Genomic DNA, 23,259 nt, shown 5'->3' on the forward strand with positions numbered 1-23,259 from the left:
CAGAGCTGCTTCTGTCCAGACACTGAGCAGCCAGCAGGGGGGGCAAATACAACACGATAACAGGTAGGCTGGTTGAACCTAAATGATCTCTGAAGGGAAACTGGGTTGTACAATATCACCATATGGGGACATTTCACAGGAAAATAAACAGCACTGACTTGGCTTCTCTCCTGCTGACAGATCAGAGTCTGAGCCAGAATGTTTCTGACTGTGATCCACAGAAAGAGAAAGGAAACAAAGACGACAGGAAATGATCATGAGAGGAAGCGGGAGAGGCCTGTGCCCCTGAAATACACCTGTGAAGCCCCTGTCAGCCCTACAAGTGACCTACACTGCCTCTTTGCATGGAAGTACATGTGTGTCTGTGAGCTTACTTACGGTCTGAATCACTGCCATCCTGCTCACCCTCTTTGTTCTTGTAGAATGGGAACTTTCGTGTAAAGATGAAATTCTTTTTACGTTTGTCATTGAATGACTGTGAAGGGAGACAAAGCATGTGGCAAACAGGTATCTGTCACATTCATGCAGACAAAACAAGTGCTTGCAGAAAGTGGGACATCAAGAAGTTTTATAGTGAAAACTCTCTCTCTCTTTCTCTCTCTCTCTCTCTCTCTCTATACATATATATATATATACACACACACATTTTTGATCAAAGAAGGTCACGGTTATTTAAGATCCTGATTACAATGGTGCTATTTGTTTTCAGTTAGACCACTTAGAAAATAATTTTAATGCTGAAATGATAATAGCTGATAATTGATAAATCATTTAAGTGATTTATTAAGCAAAAAATACCAACATGCTGGTTCCATCTCAAAAATATGAGTTTAGCTGCTTTTTTCCTGGATTTTGGACTGTTGATGTGATGAAAGACAACAAGGGGGTATTTTACTATTTTCGGACATGTTATAGACTAAAAAACTAATTGAAATTAATGATGAAAGATGAATCAAAAATTAAACTGTTTAGTTATATCGCTAAATAATTTGATATAAAATATCTAAATAGATTCTATGTTGATACTAAGTGGTTTGATTAAACAGCAGTTCCACTTCTGTCCACTAATAGCTAATTTAGGTAGCTTATAAAACAAAAATACCAAAAGATCGATTTTCATTTACACTCCTTATCACATATTTTTTTAAAGATGCATTTCCCAAGCCGATTCTTTGAGGCTGTGCATCAGTAAATGCTATTTAAGTGTTGATACTGTTGGCAAAGGAAACCATAATGAGATTCTTTTTAACCAATGTGAAACCAGGAAGTTTAAAATTTAGCTTTTTGTGCCTGTTCATTTAGCAAACATGACGAGCTGATTGTTGGACTTAACTCTACTCAACTTTATTAAATTAGGACAGAAACTTAATTCTTTCGGCTGTTTGTCAGAACCAGATAACTTCACCTTGTGAAATCAACATCTACAAAAGGAGTGTAAGAATGAAACAAACTTGTTAATTTCAGAGAATAATACGGTAGGTCCCAGTACTTCTTGATGTACCACAGTTGCATCAAAGGCATTTAAAGTAAAAGCAAGGTGATCATGCTATGAGAGAAGTAACATAACTGGGGTTTAGTCATAGGAAAGTCATAAGCACACAAAAAGACATGCAGTGATGGAAAGAAATTATGGAACTGAACAGGATGAGATTTCAAATAATGATATTGAAATCATCATTTGAAGAGAAAATGCTGCAGGTGATGTGTAATATTTGTACAGCTACAGTTTTGAGGGCTCCCTGTTGAGAGTCATGCTCGGGCGTTATAACAGCCCACACTTTAGACACCTTTTCCTTAAATCTGGTTCATACAGTAGATGTGTATGAAGGTGAACATTTTACATTTGCTACTTGGTGGTTTTAGCTTTACAGTTGGTAGAATATACTACAACTTATACTAGTTGTATAATTGAAATATCTGTGTAATGGCTGCCCACCCAGATCTTGAGGTTTCTACCTGCTAAAAGGTTTTCCTTACCTCTGCAGCTTAGTGCTCGCAAATGGTGGAGACTGTTGGGTCTCTGTAAATAATATTACATAGAGTATGGTCTAGACCTGCTCTATATCAAAAGTGCAATGAGATAACCTCTGTTATGAACTGGCACTATAGTTATAGCAGGCTGAATTAAATATAGTTAACAACGACATGTACTGGAGCAGAAAGTTTGAAAACTGGAAGGTAAAAATTAATTGATGAATTGTTGTGCTGTCTTTGATAGACATGTCAATGAAGAAACATACATGATAAAATTGGCTGTTCTATTTTATCAATGAAGTCTATCTAACTGTACTAAGTTATGAATGGACATCAAACTACAGCGAGAACATCACAACTAAAGAACCAACCTCTGACAATGCAAATCATTATATTCAGATTCACAGGAAGTCACACAGTCACTGTAAAGATTTAAAGATGATCTTTTTCATGAATCATCAAATGAATTTGGTCATAAAGACACTTACCCCTTTTGAATCAAATGACCCTGGCTTGGCATTGAATTTCACAGTCTTTAGACGCGCCCGCTCTTTCCTTTCCACCCTGCCAAGCAAAAAGCATTAATCAGAGCGATTCAATTAAATTATTCACACTGACACTGCGCTGCACAACAATGTTTTTGGCAACTCTGGGTGAGTCTCTCAATTGAAGATTTCTGTTCTACTCAGTTACTGTTGCAAGGTTAGGTTGTTAGGCTCATTGTGAGACAATCTAATGAAGGTGCTTATGTGCGTACACCAACTACTAGCATCGATAGGTTTTCATCAAAATGTCATCAACCAGAAATGTTTTCTCCACTGCTCACCGTCTCTTGCTGGGGATGACACCCATTTCCTCACTGTCCCCATGTGGGGTGACACGGCGGGCTTGCCACCACTCATCATCTGAGGCGTTGATGACGTGGAGGATGTCCCCATACCTGAAGCTGAGGCCTTGGCTTGGGAGGCCGCTGTCCTTAGACTTCTCGTAGTCAAACTGTGCCCTATTCAGTAGAAGATATCAGGGTTATAAAGATTAGTATTGCAATAAGCAATGTATTCCTGGTCTTTTCTAATTCAGTAGAAAAAAACTAGAAGCACAGCTTTACCAGGCCAGTGTTAATAGTGACTTTTGGGTCAGAGGGTTTGCTATAATAAGACATCTTCTGTTTCAGTCACAGATTTCAATGTATATCTGTGTGCAATCTTTACATTAATTCAGACCACAGAAAGAAACATCATGAGATGCATTATAATTCTGTATGAAAAACATCACAACCCTTTTGAAAGACAGGGACATGGAATGGATGGCTTTTTATTTTCTGAATTCTCTGAATTCAGGCTGAACATCCAAAACTAGGGTAAAATCCAAAAAAGACCAACCTCACATAGAGCGATCTCTTTTGATTGGTTCGCAGGGATCCTGACCCAGAGCTCATACTGTGGTTCATCATCTGTTCCCTCAGGTCATGGATTTTGGCCTCAAAACGCCCATACTCTGCAAGACAAAAATAGAATGGATCATGACTGACAGCCAGGTCTGCATTCAGACTCCATCATCATGGGAAAGAGGAGATCAACCTAACGATGCTGCTAAAACTGCCCCCTATTCAGTGAAAAATCATTAACTAGAGTTGTTGATTATTCTCTCTACAGTAAAATTAAAGCTGATGATAATAAAGAAGGAAGTGCACTCAAAGTGTGGTACTGGGCGCACATTTACATTATTTAAATATTTTCATGTATGTAGTAGGTATGCTGCATATCTATAGTCCTATTTCAACAGAGGTTTATACTGTGTTGTAAGTTAGTGATTATAATTATAATTGTCACCAATGCTCTGTACTAATGCAGTTCTACCACTGTCTACATCTAGATTACAATTCTCCCATCCATCTAGTAATACATGCCAAACTGTATCTCATGAGCAGTTTTTTGACATCAATATGTTTTAATAATTAGCCTTGCAAGCGCCTGAGAGCCACACTTGACTGTAAAACAATGTGTATCCATACCACAATTGTATATTTAACACCGTAACACATGGACACAGAAAATGATGTATGAGTGAATAGATATAAGCCATGTCTGAGGCAATCCTTTGTGTTGCTGTATTCACATACTGTACACTGCAATTAGACTGAGAATACACAAACTTACACATCATTTGTTTCTTTTTTATTTACATCGCTGCACGTTGTATGACCGCCGGGATTTCCGGTCAGTAAGGTCTGAAGCCATTAAGTGAATCGCTCTTGGCAAAGTAAAAGTGGATGTCAGGATGTGAAAACTCGTCACTGCGTTGACAAGTATGCTTTTCCTGGCAGCGCAGGATGAGGATGAAAAAGCTGATAACTTGAGGCATGGCTAGCTAATCTGTCACTTAAAGAAGATCAACCAGTACAGACATGTCATGTTCTGTCATGAAACCACCAATCACTGACAAACTGTATCCTACAGATCAGGGCAAGATAAGTTAAGAGAGATATACTGTAAATATAGGTAAAAATACTTTTGTTTAGTTTTTCCTGTGTTTTCCAGTTATAATGGCAATCACAACTGCCACACTGGCATAAACTCTTCCATGCTTTCTCGAATACTGATGTTCTGTTTATCATCCTATGAGTTAGACAGCTAAAGAAATAACAAGGCTGAGCCTAAACATGTCAGCAAAGGAAACTAAAATGAGGAGATAACCTCTCACACTGGATAATTGCCTACAACAAAACGCAAAATCACAACATTTTAATTACACTATTTACTTTGAACTTGTCTTTCTCTTGTTTTTTTCTGCCCATCTAAAATCAGTTTCACATACCTGTCTGCATGGTCACTTTGATGTTATATCTTCTACTGCTGCCGTCTCTTTCTTATATTGTGTTCTCCTTGCGCTCCTTCTCTCTGTTCTCTACACACAGTCCAAGTCTGTGCCTCTGTCGAGTGCAGCACTAACATAAGTAAAGCAAGGGAAACACCTCTCTCTCTGCTGTGGCTACTCAGAAGCAGCGCAGGGGTGGAGACGTGGAAATGGACGCACCAAACAGGAAAACCAGTGCTTGTTTGTTTTATCAGTTTACTAGACAACTCCTTTCCCTTTTCCGTACAGCTGATCATGCAGAAACCGTTATTTCATAAATCTATCTTTCCTTAAAAGTCCTAGCTTTCCAATAATATGGGAAAATATTTTTTAGTTATAGATGGCCTTTGGCTTTTGCAGATATTGTTTTATTTTGGTTTGGCTGAACACACACACACACTCCCAAGAGTGTACATAAGTGTACATGTTCCTGTAATTGACCTTGAACATGTAACAAGAAAAAACAGTGTTTTCCTTTCACTCATCAAGCCTGTATTATTGTTAATAATGAGTGAATACCCAGAATCATCAGCTTTGTGTTAAATCACGTCATCAACCTGCTGGGCTTGTTTTGAAATAGTAACCACTGTCCACTCTCACATGCAGTTTATGTGACTACTAACCAAAGATGAAGGTCTATGCTAAATATTTTGTAAATAATTTGTCAACCGACCAAATCGATAAAGAAGCATGACTTGATCCCCCTCAAACATCTGTACATTATGAAATCGTTCCTGGAGGACCATGAGTGCGATATGGGCACTCGGGAGCCTCTGTCTGCTCTTTCCTGTGGTTCTAAAAGCCTTAGTCTCTTGAAATCCTACACAGGTTTAAACTACTTTTGTCCAGCAGCCAGCTTACCACTTGTAAAGCACGACATTATGAGACATTCACAGCTGAAACCTCTGCCACCCCCCCGATACAATGGAGGTGAATGAAAACTGTTGACAGCTGGACTGAACATTCAACACAGGTATGTAATGAAACAAAATAATTCCTTTATAAAAGCATATACATGACTGTGTCTGTGAACTGATAATAACCTCTTCAAAACACAGTTTACAAAAATGTAGCATTTTCAAAGGGCAAGAAGAAAAGGACACTGTTTGAAGGGTCCCGACCTGGGAGCACAGGAAGTAAGGTAAAGTCAGGAGGGTTTAAGAAGTGCACGTGCAGTGGAGGAGTGAAAGTCAAACAGGCTGGGGGAGGAAAGGTGTGCTTCTGTGGGTGAAAACGCTTGGTGAAAAGGAGTGAAGAGACTGTCTGTGATCACATTCACTCAGTGACTCTGACCTAGCCGAGCCCTGGTGAATGATGCTAAAGCTCAGAGCAGCCACAGGTGCCAATGGCACAAACCTGGTGCAGGAGAATGGGCCCGTTGTGGTGAGCATAGAGCAAGTTCTGATGGGTAAGAAGAGAAAGAAGTTGTTAGTCTCAGAGGGGTTTAGAGCCCAGTTAGTCAGCTGTAAGATGTCCCCTCAGATGGGAGCATGGCAACGAGTTGGATAAGTGAGATGGGAGCAGCTGATGAAATATATTTCAGAGTCATCCCTAAACTAAGACTCTTGATTACAGAGGGCTTCAGACTGAACTTGTTGCAAGTCAAAGAGCTTCTCTACTAATCTTTGCCACACAACTGAAGTCAGTCAGAGCTTCTGAACTGTAAAATTTACATTGGCCAAAGCATTCTAACACCAAGACCAGTCTCTTGGGGCAGTTGTTGTTTACAAATTTGGCTCAGGTCTGACTGATGTTCTAAGAATACGTCGAGAAATGTATAGACACCTTTATTTAACAGATAATCCTTTTGACTTCTTGAATGTTACAAAATAAAGTTGATGTAGATAATTTTGAGGCAGCTCTTGGTATAAGGGTCAGTTTGTGAGTTTGGCACCTCTGAAACATTGAGGGGTCTCTGTATCAGTCACTGTATCTCCAGCTCTCAAGTACCGCTACTGTTGACCTTAATCAGAGGAGGCATGTCACCAGTCAGAGCTGTCTGATCCACTACATGTTATCTTACAAAAGGTTTAGCAGACAGCCTTTGGTAGATTGTATTTAGCATGACCATGCCCCAAATGCGACAGTCTGATGCTACAAGACACAAACCAGTTTCAGACAAATAGAATGTTTTTGTTGAATCATATCACTATTCTAAACCCTTTTTAGAAACTTTGTAAGTAAGAAAATGTAATGAGGTAAGGTATCACTAATCAGGTCCTCTAGCTCCACAGCTCAGGTGAACGCTTTGTGCATAACTTTGTGAAACAGTTGATGGACACTTCCGCTGAGGGAGCTCTTATTGTGAATGTGAACTATTGACTGAACAACTTCAGTTAAAGTGTCCCTTATGCTCCGTTTCCAACACATATCATCCAGTGATTTGTGTCATTTTGTTCTCTATCGAAAATATTTGCTTTTGTTTTTTTCCTTTTTGATCCTTCGGACACAGGTTTCACCACATGTGAAAAGAGAATGTGGTGATGCTTTTATTGTGACAACTGAACTTTAATACTTGGAAGTGTTTGGAAGTGATGTGTGAATAAATTTAACAGTGGAACAAAAGGTGAGCCAAATAGCAGTGGGCAGGGAGACCTATTTGAGCATTGTCCTGGGCATGCAGTGTATGTGTGTGCTGTGTCTAACAGGTCGTTTACACCACAGGCCTCCTGTGGTTGTACAGTGACTTGTTTATGCTGACTCACCTTCTGGTCTGTACTGGGCAATGATGGTGACCACCTGTCCAGCTCCTTTCAGCGCTGCTGCTGCTTGTTCATGTGTGGCTCCTCGTAGGTCAATGCCATTTACCTGTTTTAACAACAAGGAAAATTTACAGGATTATTTTTGTGGAATTTCTGTTTTAGTACAATGTCCTGCACCACAAATAAGCTACATTTTTTCCCACACCAGTAGAAATGCATGGCATCCTCAAATGGAAGGACACGTATACTGGTACATGTTTGTTTCATTTTTTTTAAATTCTATTTTATTTGTTTAACTGTTGATGGAGTGACAAAGTGTCTGACAAAATCTGCCAACTACAAAAATTGAAATGTTTGTAGGTACACACAGTTTTGGACAGGTGTGATGCATCAAAACATATTAATAAGTGAATGCATCTAAATACAAATGCTTCTGTAACACATGCATTAAAGATTTTACTGGTGAATTTAATTATCATGATTAAATGATAAATGTTTAAATATATTTTTCTTTGCATCTTTCATCATATGAGCTGCTGCTGTCCTCCAGTGTTAGGACAACTGAACAGTGGCGATAGACCAAAGAGCCCCAGGAGTGCGATAAGCTCTACACTGGATATGTACATATTGTAGTGTGTGTGTGTAGAGATGGAAGAGTATATGTTCAAAAGGTGGGGAGAGACAGGGGAAGTTGTTTTTAGACTTTAAAACCAGGCCACTGTTGGAATATTACCTGCCTGCTTTCATCAAGGGTAGACAGACAGTACAAACAGCCAGTGTCATGTTGATTTAACAATCTGCAGGCTGTACACTAACATAGAACTGCAATGAAATGAGACAGTGTAATCTGCTGCACAGTGTGGGAGGCAAACTATTACAATTACTATAATGAGGCAGAACAATCACATCCTCCCAGCTACTGCCCACTGAGTACTCTGTTCATCATCCTTAGTGAGTCATCATATATACATTAATAGTTGTTACTTGTTATACAGCACTCGTGAATACTGTGACCCAACAATGCAATTTTTTAACCTAAGATTGTAAAGCCCTGTTTTAATGGTAGCAGATGCTGACTAAGTCAAGGGATTATTATTCCAAAGTGTGCATACTGTTACTTCCCACAAAGGCAACTGAAATCACCACTACTCGCCACTATTTATCAACTCATCAGCTTGTTTTTAAAAGAGAAATCACCAGATTGGAGCTTCAATGTGGTGCTGAATGATAACACCTACTACTGAGTAAATCGGAGTGCAAAAATATCAGAAAGACAGACAGCTCTGCTGTAGATTTAAACCAGTCCTTCAATCGGTTATCAGCCAGGTTTTATCATTTTACATGATGAAAAGCTGCCCTGTATATACAGTATGTGTAATACCAGTGTGAGTGTTTAAAATTATAGTGCAAATGGAAAGACTTGGTTATAGTTATGAGGTGGAGTTGAAGAGTCTCACATCCTGAGGAAAGAAGCTGCTCTGCAGTCTGGTGGTACGACAGCAGGTACTTCTGTATCTCTTGCCAGAATGCAGCAGGGTGAACAGGCTGTGTCTGGGTGGGTGCTGTCCTTTAGTATCTTTTGGGCTCTGCAGGCACCTCACCGATATCATTGATGCTCAGGAGATGGGTACCAATGATCTTCTGAGCAGTTTTAATCACCCGCTGCAGAGCCCTCCTGTCCTGGGCCGTGCACATCCCATGTCAGTTTGTGATGTTTCCAGTCAGGATGCTTTCTATTGCTTCTCTGCACAGGTTAACAAGATAGGATGGTGTTCACTGGAGATGGAATCCTCTGTGGATCTGTTGGTTCTGAAAGCAAACTGCTGAGGGTCCAGGCTGGCTGGGATGTTGCTCTTTATGTGCTGAAGAACCAGTTTCGCAAAGCACTTCATCAGAACAGGGCGCCACAGGGAGGTAGTTGTTTAGGTACAGGAACAATGGTGGCTTGATGTCTTGATGAGATAGTGATATGTAGAAAATGTCAGTAATAACATCAACTAGCTGATTGGCACAGGTTTTTAGTATTAGGCCTAGCAGCTTTGATCATATTCACTCTCAGCAGGACTCTTCTCACATCTGCTGAGGATTCTGACAGTGGCCGGTCCTCTGGAAGTAGACTTTATAGCTGACTCTTTGTCGAGGAGATCAGAGCGAGCATCTGGCAACATGGCCTGCCACGTAGCTTTGGGTTTGGTGTTAAGATCACTCTGTAGTATCTTGTGATGCCTCCGCTATGCCAGCTTTCAGTGTCATTCTGGCAGTACTGAATGCAATCATCACATCATCAACAGATTTGCTGATGTATGTCACTTTACCGTTTAAATGGCTTGTTTAGTCCAACCAACACTCGAAAACCCGGTAGACACCTGTTATATTTCTAACACAGAGTACACAAACTACCACAAGAGCTCCCAGGTAACAAGTCACAACATTAAACATATTATGTGTACAGCATTAACTTGAAACAAAAGGGAATGTTTGGAATATAATGGAGGATGAAATTCAGCATTATAATATGGTAATTACCAATTTTTCACAAGAATTTTCATGTGAATTTGAAGGTATTAAACTGTAATATACAAGTCAATAATCTTGTGAAAATATCAACCTATATTAGCTCATTATTATCAGGTTATTGCTCCAAATATCTTAATCCAAATACTGCACTGATATAACCATTTTACTTTTATAAGGTTGCCATATTGTTACCAATATATTACTCTACTTAATAATTTTTTTGCCTTGTTGCTATCTTTAAATGTGTTTCCCCCATTATTACCATTTGGTTTTGGTCCCTTATTACCCTGTTACAGAAATTTCAGTCTAATATTACCTCTTTATAAACAAACTATCACCCCTCTATCACCATGTTATTATCGAGTAGCAATGTGGTGCTAACACATAATGAATGCAAGAGAAGACAGAATGGGGCACATTTAGTGTAACCATGTTTATTATAGAAAATAAAAAAGTGTTGGGTTTTGGGCCTTACCCACCTTTATTATTATTTGACACGCCAACAACTATAACTATAGGGTAAATAAAGGCTTAAACTCAGGGGGAAATAATTCTATTACAATATACCATATACTTGCTACCCATATTGGACCCCACCCCACCTAAAGACACAGATATCATCTTTCTAAAATAAACATAACTCAAGAAGCTTTATGCATTTCTTCACATCAAAATCACATCATGTGCATATTTTTTTATTTTTTATCAAAAGCACTGAAATTGTGGATTACCTTGTTTGTAAGCCTTCTGATAATCTGAGAACCATACTGTTTATTATGTTGATTTCTGAACAAGATTTAGGTGGGGTGGTGGTCCAGTATGGGTCAACTTTGAGGCTGCCTTTCTCCTGAATGCTTGGACATTCTGGTTTATCAAACCACATTTTAACACTCTCATGTAGGTTGAAATGTAGGGGGAAATGTTTCATAGTGAAAGCGTCAGAAAGTGTTTGATTTCTGACGGAATCCCACTATAGTGAAGTTTAAAACTAATAGGATACAACAAGAACGTCTCAAAATGATTCTGAATGGTAAATCAAGGAATATAATACAACTTCCAAAGCTGAGATGTTTAACATGACCAGCATAAAATAAACATACTAGTTACTACCACAGACACGACACTACACCTCTCTGTAATACTAGGCAAATGGTGTATTAGTGTCTAGCCCTGAAAATGAATCTAGGCCAGTAGGACTATTACACTCACTATTAATATGCTGGGAACACACAGGTTTAACAAGAGTCAACCATTTTAAAAGTAGATCTGTACTTGCCGTGAGGGAAGCTTGCTGATACCCAACTGCCCAGCCTTTGTTTAATTGGCTTGGGTCTTTATGTGATCGCTTCAGATCTAACATTGTTGTTATCATGTAACAGGTGAGCAGATTGTTTATTTTTGTATGTAAGCAGCTTGTATTTGGTGATATTAAATTATTTTTACTCATTTTCAATAGGATGTTTTCCAACACGAGTGAGTGTCTTGTATTTATAAAACTAGGCTGAAGTGGCTCTTGTGCACTCACCGATAAGATCTGGTCGCCTCTCCTCAGCTCTCCACTCAGGTCAGCAGGCCCTCCTGCCAGGATGAAGGAGACAAAGATGCCCTCGCCATCTTCACCACCCACGATGTTGAAGCCCAGGCCTGTGGAGCCTTTGTGGAGCACAACCTTCCTGGGTTCCCTGTACAGACAGTTCAGATAGTACATCAGCTCGGGGGAGTCGGTGGGTTTCAGCATCTTCAGCTCGGGCGTAGCAGGACACAGAGGTGGAAAACAATCGCAACGTACATTGACGAAAGCCTCAGCGATGCTTTGCTCAGGCAACAGTGCTCAAAGACTGCTGGAGCTCCACAGGGGGATGGTGCTCTACTTAGGATCACTTGTCCCCAATTCAGATCTGACGGAAAAGGAACCTCGTCACATGCTTACACACAGACTGGCTTGCTTTCTCTCGCTCTGAACAATGCACACACACTAAGATACATGCATGGGATGTGCATACTGAAAGACACTGGCTCCCTATAAGGTTGTAGTAGCATTTTGGGTACAGACTCCCTTTTTAGGAAAATTTGGTTCAATGCACTTCATATGAATTAGAAACTCAGTGTACATAAAGAGACAACGGTAGGTTTGAAACCTATTGTATAAAGACAGTACTTGTCAAACGAATAATATCTAACTAAACAATACTGAAATAAAGCTATTCCTATCAAATCAAACTGCCTTCTGGAGTACAGGAATGTCAGCATGCATGTAAGCAGCACACTGCCCTCTGCTGGTGAATGCATAAACTGCAGGAGCATGAAGCTGCAAGGCCACATCATTGGGCACTGAAGACCATTTTCATTTTAATTTTCTCTTGTTCTTCAGAGGTGCCAATTATGTGTCCTCTGTCATCCACCACTTGTTTCAGGACCCCAAACAGTGTTACACTGTCAACAAAGCCAGTCTCCTATTCAGTGTCATTCCAAGACTTTCTGGCTTTAACAGAACTGTGGTGCTTATAACTTAACTAAACAAGCCATTGTTATATACAGACACTTAATGTTTTATGCTGTGACAGCATCCTCTCTACGAATTGTACCTTGAAAATAAGCAAAAAAAAAATAATCATCCCCAACCGCAGGCTAACTTGCATGCATTCAATCATTTCTAATGGAGCACAGATACCCTGATTCCAATCTTTCTTCCTTCATTTTCAACATGTACACGTAGAAGCCATTTATATGTACTGCATGATTTAACCACTAGGGGCAGTATTGTTTTTCTTTGAGTGTGATGATTACAGCTGAGCACCATCTCTGCAATAAATGGGAACATCACCCAGAAGGAAAATTTAGTGGATTTTCATCACCCCTGCTGGCTCTCATTATGATGGAAGATAGGAACAAATCATCCATTTCATTTCAAAGGTGCAGTACTCCTTCCTTTGAAAGCAATGTTTGGATGAGGAAGGCTTTCATACCATACTCTGTGAGATCAAAGCAACTCTTAATACCTGTCTCATCATGAGCTTTCTGAGGACTGTAATGACCTGAAAGTACTTACACCAAATCACATCCTGCTACCAACCACTACTTCTTACTGGACTCTTTAAAGAGATCATATTCTGCTTTTTGGCTTTTCCCCTCTCCTTTATTGAGTTATATATCTTTTTTGTGCAGGTAACAGGTTTGCAAAGTGAAAAAGCCCAAAGTCCAGCCCAAAGGGAGTTCCCATCTCCCACAGAAAACTCTGCTCTGAACTGAAAACAGCTCGTTTGTAGTCCAGCCTTTACTTCCGCTTTCTTGTGGTGTCCCAAGAAAACATGCGTCATAATCCTCGCCTAGCAGCCAGTCAGACACGCCCTCAAAAACACCGGTGGAAAAACAGTGAGCTGCAGCACAGCTCTCCTCTCCCTTCCAAACACTAGCTACCCTCCAGGCAGTCAGTGGACAGAAAGTTGTTCCTGTGATGTAGAGACAGAGCTCAGTTAAAACTTTATGGATGAAAGATACTTTTGTTACAGAATAATAACTCACCACTCTGAAACTTCTGCTCCAGTCCATGTTGCTAAGCTGGTAAGGGGAACATGCCAAAGCTGTGTTTACTGGCTTGTCAGGACGCGCCCTACTCCGCTTCTGATTGGTTAGTAGTCCTTAATTATGTACTGCACATGTGCAACTCACAACAAAGATCTTGTAGAAGTGAGATTCTTCACTCCATAGCTAAAACATAGCATTCAGCACACAGGGTGAAAAGAGGAATTGCAGCAACGTGCAGTATGACAAAACTAAGGTGTTTTTTTGAAAATGAAACCATGTAAACCTGTTCTAGTCCAACCCCTAAATAAAATGATAAACCTCAAAAAATTATCATAATATGAGCACTTTAAAGCAACATAGTATTTTGATCTTAAAACAACAGCTTGAAAATCATTTTGATGGTACACTAACTTATAATAGAGAGAATGGCGTCTGTCGTTGCCAAAACTATCACAAGAACGGTGTAATACTTTATAGCACCACATCACACCAACAAAACTCTTCAGCAAGAGAGCCATAGGAAGAAGCAAAGAGGATACAATGTAGCCTACAGAGTAGGTTCTTTTGAAGAAGTTAGCTCAGTATTCTCAGTACGGACACAACATTAGGTAATGACAGAGGCGAAGAGACCAAAGAGGACGTTGACGGAGGAGGCTAAGAAGAGAAGAAGAGAGTGACCAAGCAAGACCAGGCGAAATAAAAGGCTGTGAGACAGACACCAAGCTGGCCTTCCTTCTGTTGGACTAGTCAGTAATATTATGTCTTGTGTTGTCACACTTGCTTGATGTTTGGCTGTGTTAGCAAAGTTGTCGACTTGCTAGTTTTGATCAGTAATGTAATAATAACAACTGTACGTGTTCGGCAGTTTTTATTTAGGACAGCAGTGAAATACACTCAGTAGGGGTGCCAAAATGTTATTTTAAAGAAAGTGATTTATACATTAAACAAAGATGGAAACAAATAGATTTTTTGTGAAAAAGGTGGGTCCAGGAAGATCTGCCACTTTTTCAGAAAAGACACAAAATGATGAAACCAGTGGCAATCTTTCATTTTCTATTTTGAAAGTCTTCAAACTCAAAATGACTAAGATGAGTCTGTGCTACATTTTTCTTGTACTCCTGTATGCTCTCTGACTATTATAGTTATCATTACTATGCTATTGTCACACCACCTGAATTGACTGCGTAAAGTGGATAGTCACTACAGCACATCATATGAAATCCTCTGTCCTCAGACTCTTCATTCAGATAAGGAAAAACTCAGGGCAACAAGCACATGCCCTTGATTAAGTTGGCTGTATATAGCCATGGTATTGCGTCTGTCATTTTAAAAATCCAACAGTTCTTGTTTGAAATGGAAAGTGAAAAATAGAGAAATTTGATTGGTCAAACTATATAAAAGACACACCTGTGTTTTACATCACTGTCAAACAGATCTGTCAACCAATCAGACATGCATGCAACTGTTTAGTCAGTAGAGGATTCACATTCACACCAGAAAGTGATTAAAACTAAAATTATCATTCATAACACAACATAACCATCCATCACTTGTGCATACTAAAACTGAACTTACTTGTATCGTCTACCTCCCAACACACTGCACATCTACACATATAACTGTAAAACTACAGAATGTCAGATATTAGGTTTCTGATGATCTACCCAGGTTGAAAAAAACTTTTTCTAAAGGTAAGGATTATATTGCATTGGTTATTACTTTCATACCAAAACCTGATCGAGCGGGTGCACCACGTGCAAGGCTGAGTTAGCCCCTAGAAGGGGTCTGCGTCCGTGTGCCTTTGTGAGTGAAGAGTGGGTCCCAGGGAGAATGTGGAAAAAACTGACTTCACAAAGGTATGAACAATGCAGAGCTGTGCCTTTCCCTGATCAAATAATGGTTAACCAGCTCAACAGAATTTAACCCCTTGATGCCTGAATTTATTTACAATTATATAAGAAGATTGATTATTTTTGTTTTCATTTGCTTTCAAGCTGATTCTAAATTAAGTGGAGATTTTTAATTTGACTGTAGAACATGAAAAAAGATATAAATTCAGGTATGATGCAAATTAGCGACAACAGGCATTGGGGGAATACAAACGATATCTCTGCTGCAGTCTGAAAGGAAGAGGTGTGAAGCGAATTTGCAACAATCGGCGTCAAGGGGTTAACCTAAGAAAGGCAGTAAAGGATGTGCGAGCCCCTGAGCTAGAGGAGATGCTCACAGTCATACTCAGCAAGTTTCACAGGTAAGTACATAACAATGAGAAAATATAACGAATTAATTAATTTACATAATACAGTATATTTCAGTGGGAATAGTGTTTACTTTTTTTGTTTTGACACTGAGGGGGTACTAGTAGTAATTAGTAGACTTTTTAACAATGATGGAGTTCTCCACCCTATGCCTTCAAACGCAGTGATTAGCTTCCTGTTCTAGCAGTGCTACTACTTCACATAAACACAAGTTAGTTAGGTACTGTATAGCACAGCAGCTAAACCAAAATGTAATAGTGGCAATTTGTTTCAGTGACTTTCTAATTCTTACATGCCCACCTTTTTCCAAAACACATTTTTCTATTTTGACGGACAACTGAGTTATGGTTCAAGCCAAATAGTAAAGATCTGAGTACTTCTTCCACAAATGGATAAAACTGGCAATGTGTTAGTTGTAGCTAAAGCCAGGTCTGCGGCTAAATCAGAGCCCTGAAGATAGAGAAGGAAGAATAAAACATGTTAGCTTCAGAAAACCACACCAACGCGGTTGCTGGAGGCTAGAAGGAGGGAGCAAGCGACTGAATGCATAAGAGAATAGCAGGTGGTTATTTACAGACGATATGGTTATGCATGGCATGCCATTTATATGGTGTGATGGGACACAGTGGCGGACTGCAAAGAGATGGTGATAGTGGTGCTGGAAAGTACCTGGTGAAGTCCGTGTCAGGGTACAGGCCTAAGTGATAGTTTGGGAGGGGGGCGGAGTGGAGGAGACTTTTGTCGCACTCCACTGGGGAATAGTGTCGGGGGGAGGGTGCTTTGTCACATAGTTTGTTCACAGTGCTGTAAACTGGCTCAGGAGGCCTACAGTGGAGTGAGAGACAAGAGCAGAGAGGTTAGTGTCCAAAGACAGAGGTGGGGATGAAGGGTCTGGGATAAACAAAGATGATGGAGGCACACGGATGAAAGACTGGAAGAATAATAGAAATACAGCAGTATGAGATGAAGGAGAAAGAGCAGGGGAAAAGAAAAAGAAAAGAAAAGGAGGAAGTAGGCAGTAGGTGTAAAAGGTATATGGTTGTTGCTGGTCAAAACACAAAAATCTGAGAGTTGCCATTTAAAATTTCCATCAACAAGATATATTAATATTATGGATCATTTTATAGATATTGTTAGTTGCATGTGATAACTTACTATATATGTATGTTAAAGCCAGATTATGTAATTTATGTAAACCTCGGCCACTGTGGCCATTTGAGACAATTACACGATCACTGTAAATGCTAAAACACACTTTAATGGTAGCACAAGTAGTGAAGAGTCATAAAGTCAGTGAACATATATCTAAAGTTTGCTAACATTAGCCAGCATAAGATAGAGGTCACACTAGACTAAATAAGACTGTAACTGCAAAAAAGAGTTTTATTGCTTATCAATTCAGCTCTTTATTTGAAAGAGAAGGATTGGGTTATTTATTCTATCGTTATATTCTAACTTTAACGTAAGCATGCTCACAGGAGAGAGCAACCTATTTGAGACTCTTTAAGTGCAAACTTTTGAAAGTGGAGGCAAACTTAATTAATTTTATACAACACGTGCATACATGGATACTTTTTAAACCCTTTTTACATATATTTTAGAAGATACAAAGGTTATCTCTGAGGAAGGCTCAGTAGTTCAGAATTTTTTATTCAGTCAGACATCTTGATGACCAGCGATTCCTTGCAACAAAAACACATGAGTGATGTACATGCAAGCATGCAGTAGGGGACTGAGCACAGTGAATTTCTCACCTCAACTGGAAGTGCTGGGAATCAAACCTGTGACTCTCCCCGTCATCTAGCGAGGGATTTCTAATAGGATGAAAAAGTAAACTTTTGATAACCAACCACTGGTAACTGTCATTTATCATCAGATGCTGTAATTCTGCTATTTACATTCACACTAATTTTTTACTTTAAGACACTGGTCAAAGAAACACCTGGAGGCATGCTACATAGAACAACATGAGACAAGTGAAAACAGGAAAAGCCATGTCCTTGAAAGTACTGAAGTAAATGTCCATGTCAGGGATTTTTAGTCATCAACAACATCATCCCGAGTGTGTTAGCTCATACACAGTATGCCTGCATGGAGAGGCTGCACTAATCTGCCACAGACACACAGCAAATTCATATCATTGGCTAAACATTCAGTGAACGCTCAGCGTTTGCACGTCTCCTGTTTGTGACCTAATGTGGATTCAAGTGTGTTAACAGGAGCATGCAGTAAGTAAAGTATAGGAGATTGGAAATAAGTAATGTATGCATACTGTTTGTGCTGGAGACACTGGTCTCTGTGTGTGTGTGTGTGTGTGTGTGTGTATGTAGTCTGCTGATGTGAGGCTGGTAGTCATGACTAGTCATGGACTAGACCTGTGAGGTCCCTGTTTGGCCTGCCCTGAGCATACTGCAGCACATCACCACCTACACACTTTACTGTTCCTCATCCTCCTCTTGCTTTCTCTGTCTGTCACCAACTGTTGTGCATTTGCATCCTGTTCAAACATGAAAACATCTTCACCAAGCAACTCTGTCCCTTCTGGCTGACTGTGGCTGAAGAAGGAAATGTAGACCTAAAGCTATCTGGTATCATCATAATAACAGCTACACCATATCGCACACTATAATCCTTCTTGACAGTTAAGCATCTCAAGAAATGGATGATACTTATAAAGCCTAAAATAAAGAGCCAGACAGAGCATGGGTGGGTTTACCCTCCACTGCATCTGCTGATATGAGCTGCCCTTCAGGCAAGGGTGTTTCACTAATCATATTTCAACAACATGCCATGTCTATGCCATGTTGGTTCAACCGACCAACATGACAGCGTTATCAAAGAAAGTATGAGTGTGAACATCTTAGGACACCAAACAAAATGAGGTCACTTCATCTGCTTGCACAGTGTTTTTCTTCAGACAGCAAAAAACACTGACAAGCAGGGAGAATACTGCAGGGCTGAAACTTAAGGCATGTCAAAAGTCTGAGATCAGAAATGTAAATTTTGTCTTATATATAACATGCCTAGAACTACATCATTTAAACCAGCTGTTATTCGACTCTATTCTACCGGAGAGATGCAGACGCCAGAGAGGTCTAAACAGTTGGCTTCGTTTCTCTTGCTGAATCATTCATATTGCAATGAGCGGAGCTGAGGCGGCCAGTCAGTCCAGATCAGACAAAAATGCACTGACCTTGTAAGGACCTGTAGGTGCCATTTAGAGCCTGGAAGGGGACTGTACAACTGACCTGTGGGGGCGTGACTCTTCTCTCTTTTCATTTTATTCATTAGCATTAAATTCAGTTCAGACGCTTTAGCAAAAGTGCAGTAAGTTTATGCTTTTCTGAAATTTTTTCAAACTAGAAGGCAAATTTAATGCAGAAGTATCTGAATTTTAGCACCAAAGAAAACAACAAGATCTCAAACACGCTGCTGTTTCAAAGGATGACTGTGGAGAATTGTGGAGATGATCTGAAGTAGCTATTCTACTAAAAGAAAAAGTTTCTAATGAGAGGCAATAAGGTAAAAAAAAAAACAAACCTGCAGACAACATGTTGAGCTTCATATAAGTTTGTACAGTGATATATTGCCTAATATTTGGAGTTCACACCCTGTAACAGCCATACATCTAAGGCATTTTACTTGGTAGGGTCTAGTAAATAAAGTAACCATTTTGATATGTCTGAGTTGCCAAAACAACTTTTGAATCATTTTGCTCTGCTAATAAAGCAAAAAGAATCCTCTTGGCTTTGTAGCATTCACAGCATTGTATGTGTAGAACACAGAGAACAAGAGTGACACAAGCTACACTTTAGGTCAGCACGATAATCTTGAAGGTTATTAGGGATGCACCTTGGCCAAGAGCAAATAGTAAACCTCTTAACTCCAAAGAGAATGGAGGACTAATCCTTTACTCGACAAAGCTTAACACAGGGGTCCTTCAGTTATCCTCTGAAATGAGCTTTTGTTATCACTCTGCTGCAATATTCCTCCATCAGCCTTTGTTTTGCAAATGGAATATGACAACACAACATAATTCTTTTCACAGCACACAGCAAGGACGTAATCTAACAGACAAGCATTATGGAGTGTATGTACTCATTTGTTCCTTGTGATATCCACCACCTTTCCTTGTTGTGCTGCTTAAAAATCTGCTTTAATCTGTCATTCTTGAAATGCTGTGCCATATAACCAATAAATAGACCAGCTGAGGCTTCCACTCACATCAAACCCTTTGTTTGACAAGCAGCAGGGGGGACATCCACCTCTGACAACATTCACTGAGCAGAAAGACAAAAACTTAGATTTGACTTGATAGGAAATTTGCCAATTTGGTCCCAAGCCTTGTGGCAGCTTGCTTTGGGATTAGGTGATCGGGCAGCCGAGGTGGGGAGCTGCTAATGTTTGGCTGTGACTCAGCCCAGTAAGACATCTTAAGCTTTCTTCTGTTTGGACTGGGAGCAGCTGTCAAAGAGGAGTGACTGAAAACCCAACAGGTAGAAAAACACATAAGGAAAAGGAAAAAGACGGACAGCAAACACAGCAGACGTCTTTTGAAAAAGAATACACTGGAACTTTCATAGCCCATATACTGAGTCTTGTTTCCACTGTTTATAAGAGACAAATGTTTGAAAATATTTCATTAAAAAGCCATTAATTTTTAGGTAATATTTAATCAATTATCTAGAGGTTAATTAATAACGTAATGAGGACGGAACTCGGAAATGCAAAAGTGCAGCTCTGGACTGTCTGTGCGGTGCACACAATAAAGGGCGCTTCTTAATTGCATCCACGTTTCCCTCACTTGCGTCTTTTCCTTGCGTCTTAGTCCTGCCCACCGGGGATTCATGGAGAGACGCAAGGAAACCAAGCCAGGAGAGAAGGAACGAGGAAATATGTTTTTAGAGACATGAGACGTCCTTTCCTCCGAAGCGTCACATGAAGCGACGTCCGTTTCTGATGACGGCGGCAGCTGGATCAGCTGTCAGTCGGCTCTAACAGCTGTAGAGACTTTTCATGGAGTTTGTGTCTGCACACATGTGCACTGTTCTAATACTAATAAAGTCTCAGTTATCAATGCAGAGCAGCATGATTCTCCCTGTAGCTGTCACCTGTTTAACAAACACCTGCACATGAATAATTATAGCTTACTGTAGGCCTATGTCCTGTTCAGAGCCACAGGATCATTTCTACTGGCACAATGCTGATATTAAGGTGGAGTGAATGTGTTTGGCTGGAGCATTGTAAAGTGTGTAGTTCATCCCCCATCTGACTCTATACTAATAACAGCAGCATCAGAAATAAAAATAGCAGCAGCAGAGGACAGTAATAATGCTGTAATAATGTAATAATGCTATGCAATGTTGACCAGTGAAGATGCACACCCCTAGTATGTGCACATACACTTCTAGGTCTGCCCAACTTCCAGTCCCCATCACGTTCCTGCACTGCTTCATAAAATGGCGGTTGTAGCAGTGTACAAAAGATCTGTCATATCAGCTGCTGAACAGACTGAAGTTCGAACAATTGGTATGTGCCACGAGTCACCTAAAATGATATATCCTGTTTTTTATGGTTGGTTTTTTGGCAATCCAAAAAACTCAACTGAAGCACTGAACAAAACAAAGCACTGATCAAACAGCAAGACAACATCTGTCTCTGCCAATGACGCCACATCAATACCACAGAAAAACATCCAAATCTTTCTCCATACATTCCATTTGAAACTGTCACTGTGCAAATGTATTTTACTGTGATGGGTCTGCTGCTGGACCTGAGGCAACAAGCGTGTACCACCCACACTTTAACACAATATAGGTACAAAAGCGCTGTTGTGTCAAATTATAAAGCAATTACTTGATGCTCCAATGGTTACCAAGCATGCGTCACAATGACACTTTGTCCAGAAAGAAATCATAAAAAGCGACATTCAGAGGCAAACACAACACACCACAACAGAAACACAGGACTACAGCAGACCAGTGGTTTTCAAATAGCTGTTTCTGAGGACCCTCTATCTTACTATTCGTTTCAGTAAATGTGATCAGAATGTAATGTTGCAGGTCCTGACTGGGGATCAAGGAATCCACATTTAGCGCCCCAAACTCTTTTTTTGAGGCTATCTTTGAAAAACACTGCTGGGAAAACTGGACACAGACTTAAGAATTAGTGGGGTTTAAAAAAAAAGCTAAAAACAGGAGCTCCTAACGCCAGGACGGATCAGTCGGGACATGGGGGAGACAAGAGGAGCGGGTTGGACAAAGATTCTACCTGTAGTTCTAGTAGTCTGGTAGGAAGGGAGGTAATTACCGTAAGAAGGAAAAACCATCCAACCTGTTTATATCCTCTTCCCCCAGTAAGTGCTTAGGGAGTGGGGAATAACTTCCAGGGGAGATGGGGAGGACACCAGACTTGTACTCCAAAGTGCCACTGTTGATGGGGGAAGAGATATGATTTTCCATGGCTGGAGAAAAAGCTGTTCAGGAAAAGAGGAAGAGAATAAAAACAGAGTGGCAGCTGCGTTAACAAACAAAACAAACTAGCTGACACAATTTCTTCTCTTGCCAGGAGAGTATTCCTGCATACTTTGTGTTTCAGAGAACAAAGAAAAGAAAAACAAAGAATCTCTATGACTTTGTCAAATACATTGTGCAAGCAGTACAGCTTAAAAGGAATTCCCTATGTGTAACTTAACAGCAAAGATAAAGTGAGTGTTATCAACTGAGTTTCTAGTGATGTTGACACTGAATAATATATAAATTGTATATATTCACAGGAAAATGTATAACAAGCCCAGAGGGTAAATGAGAGAGGTTGGGTGTAGTGAATTATCCCCTGATTCTGCAGTTCAATGGAGCATTTTGGGTTCTTTTAGTTGTTCTGGTTTAACATAGCGTACTGTACTGTTCAGTCTCAGTGCTTTCATCAACCCCATTTTTAGCAACAGCAGGCAGCTGCTTTTAGCGAAAAGGCTCTGATAAAGTCACTGTGCACTATCTGCCCAGCACTAAACAGCAGACACACAGAGTTCGAGACTAGCTGGTGAACATAGTGGAGTATTTAGCAGCTAAAGAGCCGGACATTTTTTTCAGCAATCAGTTGAATGCAAACCAGAGATAAAAAGGGAGTGAATATTGGACTTAAATCGATCAGGTAAACCGAAACATGGCCTCAAATTAATGCCAATACTGCTCTGTTTCTGCTGGATATATGATAAGTGATTCACAGTCATCAGATGTGGACACAAATCTCATGTGTAATAACCAGGGGTGTGACGAGATCTCGTGGCACTCATGCAATTGACATTTTTCACGCTGTCAAGCCACACATTATTTTTCTCACGCAGTGAAATACAAATTTATAACTAATAAGATTTAAGACTTGCGGAGCTAATCAACTCCACCCAGCTGATTGACACCGGCGTACGC

At 40.0% G+C, this 23,259-nt stretch overlaps 1 protein-coding gene across 22 annotated transcripts in view; it reads right to left on the reverse strand.

Moving 5' to 3' along the window:
* Positions 1 to 23,259, reverse strand: part of dlg2 (discs, large homolog 2 (Drosophila)) — a 247,198-nt gene that overhangs the window by 12,031 nt on the left and 211,908 nt on the right. For 8 of the 22 annotated variants that reach the window (XM_046039060.1, XM_046039061.1, XM_046039069.1 and 5 more), the window contains 10 exons: positions 22,142 to 22,307; positions 17,587 to 17,646; positions 16,502 to 16,657; positions 11,575 to 11,731; positions 7,536 to 7,638; positions 6,187 to 6,231; positions 3,357 to 3,471; positions 2,801 to 2,977; positions 2,463 to 2,538; positions 379 to 475 (listed from right to left, as the gene is read on the reverse strand). In XM_046039060.1, coding sequence (XP_045895016.1) covers positions 379 to 475; positions 2,463 to 2,538; positions 2,801 to 2,977; positions 3,357 to 3,471; positions 6,187 to 6,231; positions 7,536 to 7,638; positions 11,575 to 11,731; positions 16,502 to 16,657; positions 17,587 to 17,646; positions 22,142 to 22,307 — 1,152 coding nt within the window. The remainder of the gene's footprint in view (positions 1 to 378; positions 476 to 2,462; positions 2,539 to 2,800; positions 2,978 to 3,356; positions 3,472 to 6,186; positions 6,232 to 7,535; positions 7,639 to 11,574; positions 11,732 to 16,501; positions 16,658 to 17,586; positions 17,647 to 22,141; positions 22,308 to 23,259) is intronic. The other 14 variants (XR_006823055.1, XM_046039066.1, XM_046039080.1 and 11 more) reach the window with 9 other exon arrangements.

Source organism: Micropterus dolomieu, linkage group LG23 (assembly GCF_021292245.1).
Source record: "Micropterus dolomieu isolate WLL.071019.BEF.003 ecotype Adirondacks linkage group LG23, ASM2129224v1, whole genome shotgun sequence".
Lineage (NCBI taxonomy): Eukaryota > Metazoa > Chordata > Actinopteri > Centrarchiformes > Centrarchidae > Micropterus > Micropterus dolomieu.